General features: G+C 46.3%; 1 protein-coding gene across 1 annotated transcript; it reads right to left on the bottom strand.

Annotated features, from left to right (window-relative positions):
* Nucleotides 1-3,192: 3,192 nt before the first annotated feature.
* On the bottom strand, nt 3,193-13,847 carry CD320 (CD320 molecule). Its single transcript, XM_048495845.1, has 5 exons — nt 13,654-13,847; nt 9,919-10,359; nt 7,296-7,373; nt 5,610-5,745; nt 3,193-4,115 (listed from the first exon to the last, which is right to left on the bottom strand). Exons 1-4 carry the CDS (start codon nt 13,724-13,726, stop codon nt 5,639-5,641), a joined length of 699 nt encoding a protein of 232 aa, XP_048351802.1. The 5' UTR covers nt 13,727-13,847; the 3' UTR covers nt 3,193-4,115; nt 5,610-5,638.
* Between the last annotated feature and the right edge of the window lie 3,078 nt (nt 13,848-16,925).

The raw sequence follows: 16,925 nt of genomic DNA, 5'->3' as shown, positions 1-16,925 counted from the left end.
GAACTTGTGATGGAGAGACTGGACGGCAGCTTCTTAAAACGTTAATAAGATTATGGAGTTAACCTTTTGTCGAGGAGCTATTTCAGAAAGGAGAGCCTTCCTTGCATTTCTGACCTGCCCATCTTTAGCCGCCGGCACACAAGCCCATAAACTGGGGCAGGATGGGGGAGAGAAAGAAGCACTTTTGTACAGCAAGAGAATCCCAGGGGGTTGAAAAAGCTGAGCTAGCAGCACAGATCTCACAGTGTTTCACTGGAGGACAGCATCTCTGGGATCCCTGCATATTTTCTCACCAATTGGATTCAAACTAGGAAATTAATGCATCACTTGTAACCTACTTTGTTCCGTCCTACACACTTTGTATAAAAAAACCTGTAAGCGTTTTAATGGGGAGTCACTGCAAGTATCAATGACTGTTACACCAAGAGGGAGGGAAGGCTGCGCAGGATAGCCCAGGAGTCCCCAGCCGTTCTGAACCTATGGGCCCATTTGGAAATTCTGACACCATGTAGTAAACACAAGCATCAACACTGCTGCCAGAAAATGGATGCCACAGGAGGCGGAGCCAGCCACAACATGATTGCCTCAACTTAACTTCAGTGGCACAATGCAGATCTTTGCACTTGGGCGGCAGCTGCTGCCAAAACAACGTTTAAAAACATCTACACAGCCTTGCTGCTCAAAAGCCCCACCTGGTCCCACCAACTTTCTAAAAATGACTGGCAGGCAGGCACCAGAAAATGTGCCAGTGGATGCCCCTATGCTCATGGTCACTTTGTTGGGGACCCCAGTATAGCCTGATCTTGTCACATCATGGAAGCTAAGCAGGATCGGTTCTTGGAAGGGAAACTTCCAAGGAATGGCTGAGATATAATCAGCTTAAAGCCCAGTTGTGGGGACTCCCAGTTCCAATTATAAGTGTATTTGGGGAGAAGAGATGAGAAGGTCTTCAATGAGTGAAACAAGTCCCATACTCTGAGCACCACCAATTCCACTCTCTGTGCATGTATATAAAGTGCTGTCAAGTCACACCTATGGTAACCACTTTCCAGGAAAGTGGAAGGCAGAGGTGGTTTGCCATTGCCTTCCCCTGCACAGCCTTCCTTGGTGGCCTCCCATCAAAGTACTGATCCTGCTTAGCTTTCAAGCTCTGGTGAAACCAGGCTGTACACCACTCCACATTTCCTGCTGCTAGCACATTCTGAAAACAATAGCTGGTGGTGGGAAGAGGTCACAAAAGGCACCCCTTTCTGTAACTGGAACCCTGTTTATAACCACAGCAATTTAGACCTGCTAACCAACTTTTGGTGCCACCACAGACATGAGGGAGTGGATACGTTTTCCACGGCAGGAAGAAAAACGCTGCTCTCCAAGAGACGTTACTCCTTCACCCAGTGCCAACCCCAATCAACACGAAGGACATGTTGGGATTGACTTCAGGAGGGTCTGCAGCTCAGCGGAAAAGCCTCTGCTTTGCATATGGAGGGTCTCAGGTCCATTCCCCAGCACCTCCAGTTAAAGGAACCAGGAGACAGGTGACCAGGAAGACCTCTATCTACCTGACTCCATGGAGAGCCGCTGCCTGAGTAGACAATACTGACCTTGAAGGACCGATGGACTGATTCAATACAAAGCAGCTTTATGCGTGACTTCCAATGGGACCCCAAGACAAGCTGGAATGAACAGACAGGAGTCAAAACACTGGTCCCATCTGCCTACAAGACTATATCCAAGGACTCGGATTCTTCCAAACACCTGAAATAATTTAACGACATTCCAGGGCACAGAAAGTAGGTGCTCTGCTAGTGAGCTGGGGACCCCATAGGTTGCTAGGAGCATCTATTGAGTAAGACTGCTGACCCTTCTAAACAATGGCTACTCTCACTAATGTTATTTATCCCAGGTTCAGTACATATTGGGAAGCGGTCTTCCCTTCCAGCTCCCCCAAAGAATTGTAGTGCATTTGTGTACCTCTCCAATTATCCCCCAACCCCACTATGCTACACAATTCTGGAAAAGATCACAGCAAAGCCTGAACGGCTGCTGCACAGATGGAAAAGTTCAAAATGCCCTTGTCCCTTACCATTACCTCTCCATAGAGGCCATAGAATGCGTGTCTGTGTTCCCATCATTCATGTTTAAAAGCCTCAAGCCCTTTTCGTTGTGGAGATAAAAGACCAAAGGCATATCTCTGACAGGAGTGACTAACTTAAAATAAATAAAAAATCAAAACTGGCAACTCAGAGAACTTGACATATTATTATTATTATTATTTATTAAATTTAGTATACTGCCCTATCCCCGAAGGGCTCAGGGCGGTGTACAGAAAACATACACAGTGTCATGTTGGTGTAACTAGATTCAGCTGCCAATTAAAAAAAAAAAGCCCAGAAATGCAGCGTGGTGTGGGAAAAGGCCACTGTCAGGAGACTGCAGCAGGGAAACTGTGAGTGAACCTAACATGTAGAAGCACTGTGGCTGTTGAGCTGTATCAGCAGCAGCAATGGGGAAACTACACATGCTGTCTGCAAGTGGAAAACACCAACTGTTGCTTAAGCAGATGGGCTGTAGCACTCCAGGGTCTGAAGGACGGAGTTCCCCTTCCCAGCTCTAAGATAGTTTTGCTGCATTAAGACTTTTGTGGCTGCTTCCATATTTTCCAGGCCTTGATCTGGATAACCCAGGCTAGCACGGCCTCATCAGATCCCAGAAGCTAAGCAGGGTCAGCCCTGGTTAGTATTTGGATGGGAGGCCACCCAGGAACGCCAGGGTTGCTATGCAGAGGAAGACAATGGCAAACCACCTCTGTGTAAGGTGGTGTGCTGGCATTGAGATGGCATTCTTAGTCAGAAACAGGCAACGCGTGAACTGAAACCCAAATCTCGAACAGCAGTTTTTACAGGGATAAGCTCCTGCCAAAAGAGAATAAACAAGGCAGTATTTCACACGGGCTAGCAAGCAAGCAAAAGATAACCAAAACAGTGAAATTCCCCTTTCCAGGCGTAAAGCCAAGAGTCTCCAGCGAGAAGCTTCTCAAGGCCAGATAGCACACACACACACACACACACCACCTTATACTCTGTCACCCTCTTGCCTTGAAAACTTCATGAAATCCTCAGGATCCTGAGGGTGCAGTGAGTATTAACAGCCACTTTCTCACCCTGAGACACAGGCCAGGAAAAACACACACCATTCAGTCGTGTATTTTTATTGCTTCCAAAGGTCATCACAGTTCCCCCTGCTGCCCAAAGCTTGCATGCAGAGGAGAAAGATATATTAAAATATCCGTAGTGACATTCACAGGTCTCCAAGGCGATGGATAATAAAAGGAAGTTTATTTCGTACAGGCAAAAAGGACACACTGCCGTTGTACCTGCAAAAGGGGCAAATCGTTTTCCCGTGGACAGCTGGCTCCAAAAGGAACCTGGAGTGCAATAAAGAGGGGCTGATGTAGGACCTCAGACGTGATCTGCTTAACGTGGCCAGGGTGGGCAGTCTTGGAAGTCATTTAAGACTTGGAGTTTCACCTTGGCTGAGATCAAAACCCGAACACCTTGAAAACCTCAAGGTGATGTCTTCCTGTTCATCACTGATACAGTAGTCAGACATTCAAAGGCACACAGCTAGCTGAGAAATAATAAATAAAACGTTACACGGGGAAGGGGGTGTCTAGCCATAGGCGAGCTAAGACCCTCCATTTACTGGGCATCTGAGAGGGCAAAAATGGGAATGCTACTGAAAATTTTAAAAAAGAATGCTTAAAAAAAATAACTCCAAGGAGATTCTTCCAAGAAATGCTAGAACCAAAAACTGAAATGAGAAAGGAACACAGAATTTATGGATCAAAAGGAGAGGGGGGGTGAGGGTTCCCGCTGCAGGAGAATTGGGTCCACTTGGGCACCTCCCCCTGCTGTCCCCCCTTCCCCCATTTCCCACTCCCTTGAAACTTCTGAATGCCCCTTCTAGTGTAGACAGCTGGTAACAGGGTAGTTTGCCCTGGGTGGAAAGACATTTTCAGTGGAGACGGTTGCTCGGGAAGCAAGAGTGAAGACCTAGGACTGGAGACTCCATGTGATTCAGGTGGAAGACATTCCATGTGAGGGAACGGCATCAGACTGTCAGGAAGAGAAACAGCAGACGGCACCTTCTCAGTCAACCTTCTCTATCTACATAATTTTATCTCACCCTTCTTCTAAGTGGCACACACAGATCCTCTTGCTCCATTTTAACTTTATATATATATATATATATATATATATAACCGTCATAACAAAATTTCCAGTAGCCAGTTATTTAAAACCTTCACGTAAACTCAAATTAACAGCTGGAATAATATTATAAAAGGTATAAAATTAGTAATCCAGACTCCAGGAGCAGCAGTGGAGTAGTGGCTAAGAGCAGGTACACTCTGATCTGGAGGAACCGGGTTTGATTCCCAGCTCTGCCGCTTGAGTTGTGGAGGGTTATCTGGGGAATTCAGATTAGCCTATGCACTCCCACACACACCAGCTGGGTGACCTTGGGCTAGTCACAGCTTTCCAGAGCTCTCTCAGCCCCACCTACCTCACAGGGTGTTTGTTGTGAGGGGGGAAGGGCAAGGAGATTGTAAGCCCCTTTGAGCCTCCTATAGGAGAGAAAGGGGGGATATAAATCCAAACTCTTCTTCTTATGGAGATCCTCTTCTTCTATTTTATCTTCAAAACAAACCTTGCGAGGTAGAGCAGGACTGGCTCAAGGTAATCCGGCGAGATTCACGGCATGGCGGGATTTGAACCCAGTCCATGGCCTGACATTCTAATTACAACATCCCAATAGCCTGAGGGATGAAGTTTGTGGCCGTGACAGATTTCTGTGACACTTAAAGAGGGGGGAAATGTTCCTGATGAGGTGGGGCAGCTTGGAAGATTAAGCTCATGGGATTCAAATAAACTCAAGGCTGGCCTGGTTTTTCCAGTTAGAGGGCAATTCCAAGCACTATAAGTCCCTTGTTTCAATAGACTCCTGCATCCATACGGTGCTTGGTGGACTTTTCCCCCTATAAGATAGAAGAAGAAGAGTTTGGATATCCATTCTCCCTTTCTCTCCTGTAAGGAGACTGAAAGGGGCTTAGCATCTCCTTTCCCTCCCACCAACCCCCCAAATACCCTGTGAGGTGGGTGAAGCTGAGAGAGCTCCAAAGAACTGTGACTAGCCCAAGGTCACCCAGCTGGCATGTGTTGGAGTGCACAAGCTAATCTGGTTCACCAAATAAGCCTCCACAGCTCAAGGGGCAGAGTGGGGAATCAAACCCGGTCAGATTAGAGTGCATCTGCTCTTAACCACTATACCACACTGGTTCTCAGAATTAAATGGGAGGTGGGCTCATAATTTCACGGGAAACGTGTGAACTGTATTTCGACACAGCCATTGATGGGTGTGTCTTGAAGACAGCAGGAATTGAGATGACCACACTCTGCCCAAAAGAACTTACAGGCTGTACTACTCTCTGTGTGAGTGAGAGGGGGAGAGATCAGCAATGGGAGAGGCAGGATTTGGATTCTTGCTGAGACCGCCGGGAAAGAAGCCCCGTCACCCAAACTAATAACCCCCAAATCCATGCTTGGACGTACCACTCTGGGAGGAGAATCTTCACATCCACTCATGCTGGGAATGGCTCTGCCAACTTGTAGCTGGAGGAGCCACGCTTTGCTCCCCTGGGCTTCCACAGGGCGACAGCGACACCAACCACTGTTGCAATCAGCAGTGCTGAGAGGACGGAAAGACAGAGAGCTCAGGAACACATGGATCCAGACCACTGGTCCATCAGCATCAGGGCTGTCTACTCAGACTGGAAGCAGCTCTCCAGACTCAAAGGCAGAAGTCTTTACAATCACCTACTTCCTGGTCCTTTTTAATGGGAGATGCAGGGGATTGAACCTGGGACTTTCTGTATGCCAAGCAGATGTTCTCCCACTGAGTGTCAGTGTGTGCTTAATGTCTGGGGCCTCTTTGGGTTACTGAATCTCTCCATTCACTTCTTCTTACTCGCTGTGCTTGCAATGTAGATAACAGTGGCTTCTCTGGGTCTCTCTGCAAAGGGAAGGGTAGCCAGATGGCTCTCTATCTTTCCCAAGACCTAGGGAAGGGACTTTCGCTTTCCTCTACTTTTCCCGCTTTTCACTTTGCATTGTTGGGAGCAGGGGAAGGCGTGAACAACAGAGGTTAATAAAGCTAAGGCCACTTGGGGGTCGAGTCAGAACTGGCTTTGCAAAAGCCAAGGGTTCAATGTTTGTTTCAATAAAGGCTTCTGATTGAGAAAATCCTGAGTCTGTCATTGAATGAAGCATAGACCTGACACTGAGCCACGTCCCTCTTGCTTTGGCACCTCATTCCAATCAGGTCCTGTTCCATCGGGCTGACAGTATTTCCGCAGGAGGGCTCTTTCATCCCAGGAATGCCAGCTTCTATTTTGGCCCAGCTCCTGCATCGTTAACATCAACCCGATACAAACAAGTTCAGCAAGTGAACTTCTTATGTACCGTTTTTGCCTGCCACTACAAAGGCACATGAGGAAAACAGAGTGAGCATCAGTTGGCGGTGCCTTGTTTGGCCCACACCCCAGTCTCTCTCCCTCCCCCACACACCCCTTTATTTGTGTGACCTCAGCACAGAAATGTGCTTTTGTTAACTCCTTCTCTCTCTGAGCAAATTGAACACCTGCAAACTGTCATTTAAGCTCAGCAAAGCTATCTGCACCATTAAACTCCTTGTCTTGCAATAGCAAAGCGGGGAACTTGGTAAGGACGGTGTGAAACCCTATCGCATTGGGTTGCAACAGAGTGACATGCTTATCAGAACACACACACTCTTTTAAAAAGAAATACGTGCTGCTTGCAATCGCAACACCCAGTGGCAAGGAGTTCCACTGGGCAACTGCACTCTCTCAGAATTTGCCAGTCAAGGCACTGGACTTCAGTTTGTCAGTTTCAGATGCAAAGTGATCTGAGGACTGAGAAAACGGCACAGGAGCTGGAAGGACAAGAGATACAACCGATCTGTTGCCATCCTTCTGCACACGTTTTCCCCCTCGCATGCCACAGTCTTTCATAAAACTGTTACGCCCGTGCAAGCCTTTGGATTAAAAAATTTAGTCCATGCCTCTTTTTGCACAGAAGCAGCCAACTCCAATAAAGGACTCCGCAAAAGTTAGCTGAAGGAACACAGGCTCAGATTCAGCGCCCCCCCCCCCCATTCCACTGGTTTCAACAGGACACAAGTTGAGTTGGATCAGGGCCTACGAGAGCTGCAGTCCTTACCCACAACAGCAATTGCTGCCAAATTGACTGGATCCTTGAGAATCTCCCGATAAGCCTTTGCAGTAGGCCTCTTGCTTTCTAAAAAGAGGAAAAAAACAAAACAGGTTGACAAAGATAGCTCTACATGCTGAAGATTTTTTCTCATTCCTCCACATCTACAGCCCTTTGCGAAATCAGCTCAATGCAACATCTTCTGGTGATTTCAAGATAATCATCGTGACCCAATAAGAAACTCAAAGAAAACAGTGCTAATAAGATGTGTTAAAAATCATTTGCCAGTGCAACCATCAAATATCCTCTGAAGACCAGAATGCCATTGTATAAGCTGGCAGCTGCCCTTTCTTAGCAAAGCTGCTTGCCCCCCACTCCTGCAGCAATCAGGGCAAACCAAAGCCTCTCCTGGGCTCGATTAGGAGGTTAAGAGCTTGTATATCTAATCTGGAGGAACCGGGTTTGATTCTCCGCTCTGCCACCTGAGCTGTGGAGGTTTATCTGGGGAATTCAGATTAGCCTGTGCACTCCCACACACGCCAGCTGGGTGACCTTGGGCTAGTCACAGCTTCTCGGAGCTCTCTCAGCCCCACCTACCTCACAGGGTGTTTGTTGTGAGGGGGGAAGGGCAAGGAGATTGTCAGCCCCTTTGAGTCTCCTGCAGGAGAGAAAGCGGGGATATAAATCCAAACTCCTCCTCCTCCTCCTCTTCCTCTTCCTCTTCTATGTGATGTTAACTACAGGCACCTCTAAACACAAAGCACTGGCCCACTGCCAGTTTTGTACAACAGTCTTGGGGAAAAAAAACAGATTCTGCCTTTTTAGCTGTTCTTACTATTGTTTCTATAACAAATTGCTTTTTAAATTTCATAACCGTAGGCTGATCAAGGTGTTCCGTGATAAAAACACAATAGGAGCCCAATTCTGTGACTCATTCCATTGACTAATAGTGTATTAGCCGGCCCGATGTTCCTTGAGGCTGGGCCAAAGACATACCTGGAGAACAAGGCAAAATCCTGCCAGCAGCCGGCAGAAAGAGGCAGAGGAAGGGTGTGGAAAGATGACTTTGGCTTTAGAGCAAAGCAATATTGTGGCCCATAAAAGCGACAGTTCAGAACTGCCATGGGTAGCAACAGTATCTATGTTGCACAAAATCAAAACTGCACACTACAGACATGGTTTATAACCAAAACCTCCAGACTTACAACAGCTAGGGCGGGTCATCTTTATATACTTAGCGCCCTATTATCTTATTTCCTGCAGGCCTGAGTTGCTCTGCCTTGGCTTCTAGTACACTTGGCTGGGGGGGGTGGCAGGACCAGGTTTGTACAGGTTTTGTACAAAAGAGTTTGTACAGCTCATGAGGCGCACAGAATGGCATCAGGCCAGGTTCAAACATGCAACATATTGAGGTGGGAACTTGGGAGTAGGGTAGTCTAATGGGCTGCAGCATTGGAGAACACAAGAAGAGCTCTGCTAGATCAGACCAAGTGGTCCATCTAGTCCACACAGGGGGCAGCCCTTTATTGTAGGAGACCAACAACAGGGCATAGAGACCAAGAAGAAGAAGAGTTTGGATTTATACCCCACCTTTCTCTCCTGTAAGGAGACTCACAGTGGCTTACAAGCTCCTTTCTCTCCCCACAACAGACACCTTGTGAGGTGGTGGGGTTGAAAGAGTTCTGAAAGAAGTATGACTGGACCCAGGAGAAATGTAGGAGTGGGGAAACACATCTGGTTCACCAGATAAGCCTCCGCCACTCTTCAGCCTTCCCTCACAGAGAAAGTGTTCCAACCCCATAATCGTCCTGGTTTCCCTCTTCTGTACTGTTTCCAGCTCTACAATATCGCCTTTGAGACAGTGATCAGAACTGCCCAATTCCAGAATGAAGATGGTAGATTCCAGTTGAGTGTTCTTTTGCATTAAAAAAAATCTCTATATAGGAAGAGTCTGGATTTATATCCCCCTTTTCTCTCCTGCAGGGAGACTCAAAGGGACTTACACTCTCCTTTCCCTTCCACACACACAACAAACACCCTGTGAGGTGGGTGAGGCTGAGAGAGCTCCGATGAACTCTGACTAGCCCAAGGTCACCCAGCTGGCATGCGTTGGGAGTGCACAAGTTAATCTGGTTCCCCAGATAAGCCTCTGCAGCTCAAGTGGCAGAGCAGGGAATCAAACCTGGTTCTCCAGATTAGAGTGCACCTGCTCTTAACCACTATACCATGCTGGCTCCTATCACAGCAGACTATCACAGCAAGGGGAATGGCTCTACCAAATCTCTTTGCTTGCTCTGCTGGGTTTCTAAGCACAGGGAGCTTCCTACATTCAGAAGTGTGCCACCATGTGATCTTCCACCAGTGATCCAAAGCAGGACAGTCTGTTCTACCACATCGTTCCTCTTGCATGTGTAAACTGGGCCTCAGAGAAAAGAGGATGGCACCAAGAAGGGCAACAGAACCAAATGTAAGGAAGATGTACCTCAAGGGAAGGGCTGATGCAGCTGTACAGAGCAGACAAAAAGCAAAGGCATTCTGGAACAGGCAAAAAAACTGCAGCAGTATGAGCCAAGACCCCCACACCGAACACCTCCCTGCCCCTTCCCCCAAAACAGCCAGCCATTTGCCCCACCAATCTTAGTTGCCACTGAAGATGCCGGCAAATTCAAACTGCAGTTCTGTTCATCCAGCTGGCTGACACAATCTGGATGGCCATCACACCACCACTCCAGGGGGAAACAGTAAGCCCCTGGAGCACACTGGAACTCCTCTTCAGAGCAGGCAGGGGAAGGGAGGGGCACTTTGGCCTGGGCTGTCTGGTTCTCACAAGCCGCAGCCAGTTCGTAGGAAATGTCCAGGCAGTCCAGGTAGTCATCGCAGAGCTGCTCCAAGGGCAGGCAAGGGCCTCCACCGCCACACTGCCATTCACCAGGTGCACACGAGGCAGTTCCGGCACCGCAACTGCTCTCATCACTGCCATCTGCGCAATCCGGCTTCCCATCACATCTCAGGCAAAGCGGCACCTGGCCCCCATCCTTGCAGGGGAAGCTACGAGCAGCGCAATTGAAAACATCTGCCGAGAGAGAAATAGGGAATAAACAGCTGAGTCAGTTAAGAGTCATTATCAAAGTAGTGCAGACAGCAGAGGGGTACCTCTAAGTTGCATCGCAGCAGGTTCATCTCAATAGAGGCTGAGAAATTAAAAGGGGACAGTTTGACATACTTGTGTGCTAAAAACATCTCTTGACTGGCTGAGTTTTGGCCCAGTTCCACTCTTTTATTGACGGGTTCCCTCAAGCAGTTCACTTTTTCTGGTTCCCAAAATGCCTTCTGCACAGGTGACCTCTTGAATGCCAGCTCTCCTCTACCACAAAGCTCCATAGCCAAGGAAGGTTATTACCACAAAACCACGGGTGTATAAAAGCTGGTAGAAAGTATCCAAGAAAGCACCACCTTCCATCTTCTACTTAGGGATCGCCCAGGGAGACAGTGCTACCGTGTTTCCCCGAAAATAAGACAGTGTCTTATATTAATTTTTGCTCCCAAAGATGCACTATGTCTTATTTTCAGGGGATGTCTTATTTTTCCGCTCCACAGCTGCATGCTCTGGTGTTCTGGTCGACGGGCATGCTTCCAAACAAAAACGTCTTACTTTTGGGGGATGTTTTATATTTAGCACTTCAGCAAAACCTCTACTACGTCTTATTCTCAGGGGATGTCTTATTTTCGGGGAAACAGGGTAGTAAGAGCGCAAAATACTTTCATCCCTGCACTCAACCCAATACCCACTGTGCTATGGAGTACCCAGGATTCTAAGCCAGGGCTGGCATCGATATACCCTGAGGTAGAAAAGCAACTAGGGCCCAGGACTTACTGTCACTGATCCCCACCCACACATCTTCCCTGTCACCTGTCTGTACCCATGCTCCCAACTGCCCAGAGCCACTGAGGAAGGGCATGTGAATGGTACACAGAGGTGGCACACCTAGTAGCAATGGGAACAGTACTCTCAGCTGCCTTGCGCCATGAGAAAAGGCAAGGCATTAATGTTGTAATAAATAAATAATCAATAATCAGTTTGATAATGCTCTAACCGATGGTTTATCTGCAATCCTAAACTATTTATTTAAGAGTAAGTCTGAGTGAAAGTTGGACTTAGGCACAGAGGATTGGATTGTTAACAAAGCAAGTCCTGGGGCAGCACAAAGAAACCTGGGAAGTAAGCAATATCCTGCCAACCAGCCGCATTTCAAACCCTTAGTGGGACAGTAAAACAATCTACATAACGACCAGCCCAAAACTCCAAAGGAGCCGCCCTAATTAAAATATATTGTTTTACAGTTCCTGTTTGGAATTTTTTGAGTGGGCCAACAGATCACCCTTGGCAGTTTGCTGTCGGTTTCAGATCTTGATTCTCTCACCAAAGCACGAAGCTGCACAAACGTCCAAATATACTCAGAAATAGCCAAAAATGGGCAAATGCCAAGAATTCTTGGCACGAAACAAAAGTGTCAGCAGACTGTTGTAAGACAAAGGCTGGAGAGAAAAAGGACTACGTCACGTTTCTGTATAAGAAAAGATATAGAGTACAAAGGAAAAACTGATAGGGCACTTATATAAGATAAGAGCTTTTAAATGCATTTATTTACTTTCTTTAAAATATTTTTATCCCACTTTTACACAACGTCCCAGGCAGTTTACGGAATATAAGCACGCAGAAATGAAACCATCATTAAACACGCGAATTAAATTATATCTAGTAAAATTTGTAAGTCAGTCACTACTAGAAACATTGTCACGCGCTTCACTTGACTTCAAAGGTCCCTTGAAATCAATGGGATTGCTGGATTGTGGTTGGATCAGAAGGGCCACCGATTAACAGTTCTGCGCAAAAGATCCCAGGTTCTATCCCCAACATTTTCTCCTGGGAAATGCCCTCTGTGCCTAAGCCATGAAAAGTTCGGAGCTAAATGAACCACTGATCTGAGTCACTAGAAGGCAGCTTCAGTGGTTCCTGAGCTAAACAACGCAGCTGTGGTCTTCATCTTTTGGCAGACGCTCAACAAAGCTGATGGGTGGCAGAGTCAACTCTTCCCTTAAAGAAGAGCTGTGAAACTTGAGGATGCAGCAATGGTAGTTAGGTTGACTTAAAAGGGGGATTGCACAAACTCACAGTGGGGGAAAATCCATTAGTGGCTACTAACCACTATGATCCCATGTTCAGATGCACTTCTGCGAATGTCAGTGCTGAGGGGGGAACACTTAGACTGTGTTTGTGGCCTTTATACTCTACTTGTTGGCCTTCTAGGGGCATCTGCTTGACCACTGTGGGAAACAGAACAATGGACTAGTGGGGTTCTTGATATGATTCAGCAGAACTGCTCCTAAAGCTGCCCTCAACTTTATGCAATGTTAGGCACACCTGAGAGCAATGATTTAAATGGTGTGGGACTGAGCTGCTAGATTATAACTTCCTTGGGTCCACATACTTGTAATCTCTGCTTTTAAAAAAACGTACTAAGCATAATGTGTGCCCCTGAGATCGTGCCCCTCCTATTTCGCCCAAATAGGATTTACAAGATTGGGATGAAAATGGGATTGTTATATGAGCAATGAGACTGATTTTAAATTGCTGTCTGGAGTACTTATTTTTAATTGCTAATTATTTAAATTACTAAATGATGTGTGTTAGGCACCCTGAGCTCTGCAAGGGCAGGGTATTAAATAAAATAAATAAATATCACTGCAACTAGTAATAACATTATAGGTTAATTGTAATCTTAAGGCCCGCAATTTGAAATAGGTACCTATTTCAAAATGTGGAGCTTTAATAATGGATCTATATTATTATTCATGGTTGATTCATGCATTGATATGTGTGTGTGTGTTTGTGATTTGTGAGTGTACACATACACACATGCTTAAAATATTAAAATACTGAATTCCATAAAACGAATTGATATAAATGTTTTAAACATTTTACTTTCTTCCCTTGTCCAATGCCAATTTTTTGAATGAATATCCAATGCCAATCCATTAAGGCATTTGCACAAAGGAGATAAAGAGAGGGTCTCCTTTAGAGCTCACGTCCGTGTCCATGGTAACCACGAAAGTGACCCCCCCACCTCATTTTCGGAAAGGCAGAGCCAATGGACCATATGCGACCAATAAGGGGGTGAAATTGCACCACGCGCACGTTGAGAAGGCGTGCCAAGAGCAGCCGACAGATAACCAATCGGGCGCCGTTCCACGCCGCGGCTTCAGCGCATTGACCAATCACAGTTGAGGGGCGCGTCCCTACCGAGTTAACGATCCCGCGTGGAAAGGTTATCGCTTTAATGTATAGCCGCCTTTCCAAATCACTCACCGGCTTCGGAGGCCCAAGCGCAGAAATGTCCCGTGACCGTCAAGAAGAAAGCGAGGAAGAAGAGTTGCTCCATGCCGTCCGTCCTGATGACAACTGTGCGCGCATGGGATTTAACAGGCGGCACGGAGCTTGGGTTAAAAAAACCTTCCCAAGTCCGGAAGGCGTGCGCGGAAGGCGTGGCGTGACGTCACAGGAACGGACACTTTCCCTCACTTACGAAAATGAGCATGTGCAGAGCGACTCTTAAAAAAATCTTGGTTCACGTCTAGAGGACAAATCGAGGCGCATGCGCAGAGCAGCGGGTACTTTTCTTCTGCACGTGGGTCTGATAATCCGAAGTGTCAGTTATTATTTTCATTCTTATATTTTGAAATGTATTTGTTTACTTATGTATGTATAAGGAAAGAGTGTCTGCCTCTCTTACTGAGGCTCAAAGTGATTTACAGTGTCATTATAAATAGCTAATCTGAAGAGACATCTAATGTAGTATGGCTAGAGAAATCTGAATAAACGAAACATATGGAACAGGACACAGAATGCAAATGTAATGCAGAAAAATAGTATCACATCAGTGGAAAACAGTGTAATACATGCAGAGAATACAGTGGAATAAGCCCCTTCTCCTGCATTACAGTTCGTAATGCAGAATCTGTACAATGGAAAAAGAAATTGACGTATATAGGTTGGAATAAATGTCACTGAATATTGCAAGATTTACTGGCTGTTGTGGATTTTCCAGTTGATTCCAGCCATGAAAACCTTTGACAACGCACTTCAATATTTACTTCTGAGCAAACATACATAGAGTTGCACAGTAATTGTTCTATGCTAATGGGTTGGCAGCAGGCAAGAGACTGTTTTGGCAGTGGAGAAATCAAAAGAAGCTGGTCCCAGGCCAGACAATTGGGGGGGGGGGGGAGAGAAACAGTCTCACATCTCTTGTCATGTGGCATCTACTAAGGAAAGTATGTAGCAACTTTACCTAAACATATACCAGTAGTATTTGAGTAATAACTGACCATTTGTGTATTTAAATTTATGTTTTTGAATATGCACTTTTATCACTTCTGCCTTCAGATACATAATGGAAGTAGCCATTGTTGGTCCACTGAACAATTTACAAAATGACATAGATCAGTGATGGCGAACCTATGGCACGGGTGCCAGAGGTGGCACTCGGAGCCCTCTCTGCGGGCACGTGCACACAGAATTCATCATGTGGGGGGCGGAAAATCACCCCCCCCCCCACACACACACACACAAACATCTAGGCTGACCTGGGCCACTGAGCACAAGGTGCGCGCACCGCAGTGAGCAGGGAGGACTCAGCTGGCAGGCCTGGTGCCTGTGCTCTGGGTGGCTGATGCCCGAGGGGGTGGGGGAGCACAGAGGAGGCAGAGGTGCTAGAGAGGCACAGAGCAGTGCGCGTGGGACTTGCTGGAGGCTAGAGCAGGCTGGCCCCTGCTCGAGCGCGTGGGGCAGAGGAAGAGGGCGCCAACCGGTTTTTTTCTAAACTAAAACCTCAACATTTAGATTAAATTGCTGTGTTGGCACTTTGCAATAAATAAGTGAGGTTGGGGTTGCAATTTGGGCACTCGGTCTCAAAAAGGTTCGCCATCACTGACATAGATTTTGTACTTTAAGAATTAAGATCAACTGATCATTTTGTAACCTGACCCATTGCAGAGGGAGGCCACTGGTATTGATATCTTTCTCAAGGTGACACAAGCAGTATCTCCAACTACAGTCCAGAAATGTGGTGCGGAATGTAAACATTTTCTTTTCACTCGTATGTTCTTGTGTGCCTGGGTGTGGCACAAGGAAATGTGCCAGCAATAGAGTTTCCTTCTGTGGCACCGTGGCATGTCTTTCATACCATGACTAAATAACTGAGTTACCAGGCATTAGATGATCTTACTGTCACCTGGGATTGCATAGTTAATTACCTTCTCCAGATTGTCACATGCTGTGACAAAAATCCTAAAACTTGCTGAGGCTCAGACGTTCCACCTACAGCATCTGGGACCCTTGATTACATTACAGTAAAGGGACTCCAGTCCATCCCACATTGACCATCCTGGCAAACTGAATCCCTTTGGGACAAAGGACAAGTCAGTTTAGACTACACCAGGAATTTGTCATGGAAGGTCAGAGCCATTACCAGGTGCCTCATGGAGGTGGCTCTGATTTGTAAAAGTAGCCCTTGACAGCTGAGATGGGGATTCGTGGATTAGAGAAATTTAGCATGAATACCTGTACATTTGCAAGTTTCTCTTCAGTTTTCAGCCTTCTAAGGAAACTGACAGAAAATTGGGAAGGGGTTAAAGACTCCTTCAACTTCTTGTTACAAGGTCTGCAGTGGCTGAGGAACCAATGATAGCATAGGTAACAGGTTGACTTAATTAGTGCTTTTTATTTGAATATCTCTGTTGCTGTGTGTATTCCCTATCTTTTGCTTTGTCTTTCCCCCACCCCTTTCCCTTCTGTTTTCTCTTTTTTACAAGAAACCTTTTTATAAAGACTTCTTAAAACTTTATTTAGTATTCAATAGCAGGATGCATCACCACACAATGAGGGGATTCCATTGGTTTAGATAGCTTTAAAAAGGAATTAGACCAGTTCATGGAGAATGGGGGCCTCAGGCTTGCTGAATGAACTTCCAAGTGCACAGGCAGTCTACTTCTGAATAATGATTTTGAGCAGCAACTATGGAAAAGACCACTTCTTGCTTGTAGACTTCATGGAATCACGAGGGCAAAAAGCGGCTAGATTCGATATAACTTTGGTCTGGTCCAGGAGGGTTCATATGCTTTTCCAGTGGCCATGCTTCAGAGTCAGAAAATATCGGGTTGAGTTGCAAGTTCTTTGCACCCTGGCCTAATCCTCGTTATGAAACCAGGTCAGCCAAAGGATTTGAGGTTTTCCTACTAAGCCTTAACTTTTCTTTCTGCATGAAAGCAATTAGGAAAGAGGTGTTTTTTTTAAAAAAAACTTCACAGGTTTTTGAGAACTGGCACTGGGCCTACGTTCCAGATCTGAACTTGAAAGTGCCCTGGCCTCCAGTCTACCAAGGTAAAAGGTTTATAGCAATGTCAAAATAAACTTTTTGTGAACCTCAGATCGGAAAGAACATTCAGCCCCCGCCCCTCCCAATAATCCATTAAAATTTGATTGCGATTGGTATCATTAATGAACCTTCCCTATCCATAGATCTCAACACCTTCAGTTCTTCTGAGTTCTTTCCCTGGGTTAATTTGGCTCAAATTCATTGG

Source organism: Sphaerodactylus townsendi, linkage group LG05 (assembly GCF_021028975.2).
Source record: "Sphaerodactylus townsendi isolate TG3544 linkage group LG05, MPM_Stown_v2.3, whole genome shotgun sequence".
In the NCBI taxonomy this organism is placed as follows: Eukaryota; Metazoa; Chordata; class Lepidosauria; order Squamata; family Sphaerodactylidae; genus Sphaerodactylus; species Sphaerodactylus townsendi.
The sequence above is the reverse complement of the archived record's forward strand: the minus strand, read 5'-3'. Positions and strand labels throughout refer to the sequence as shown.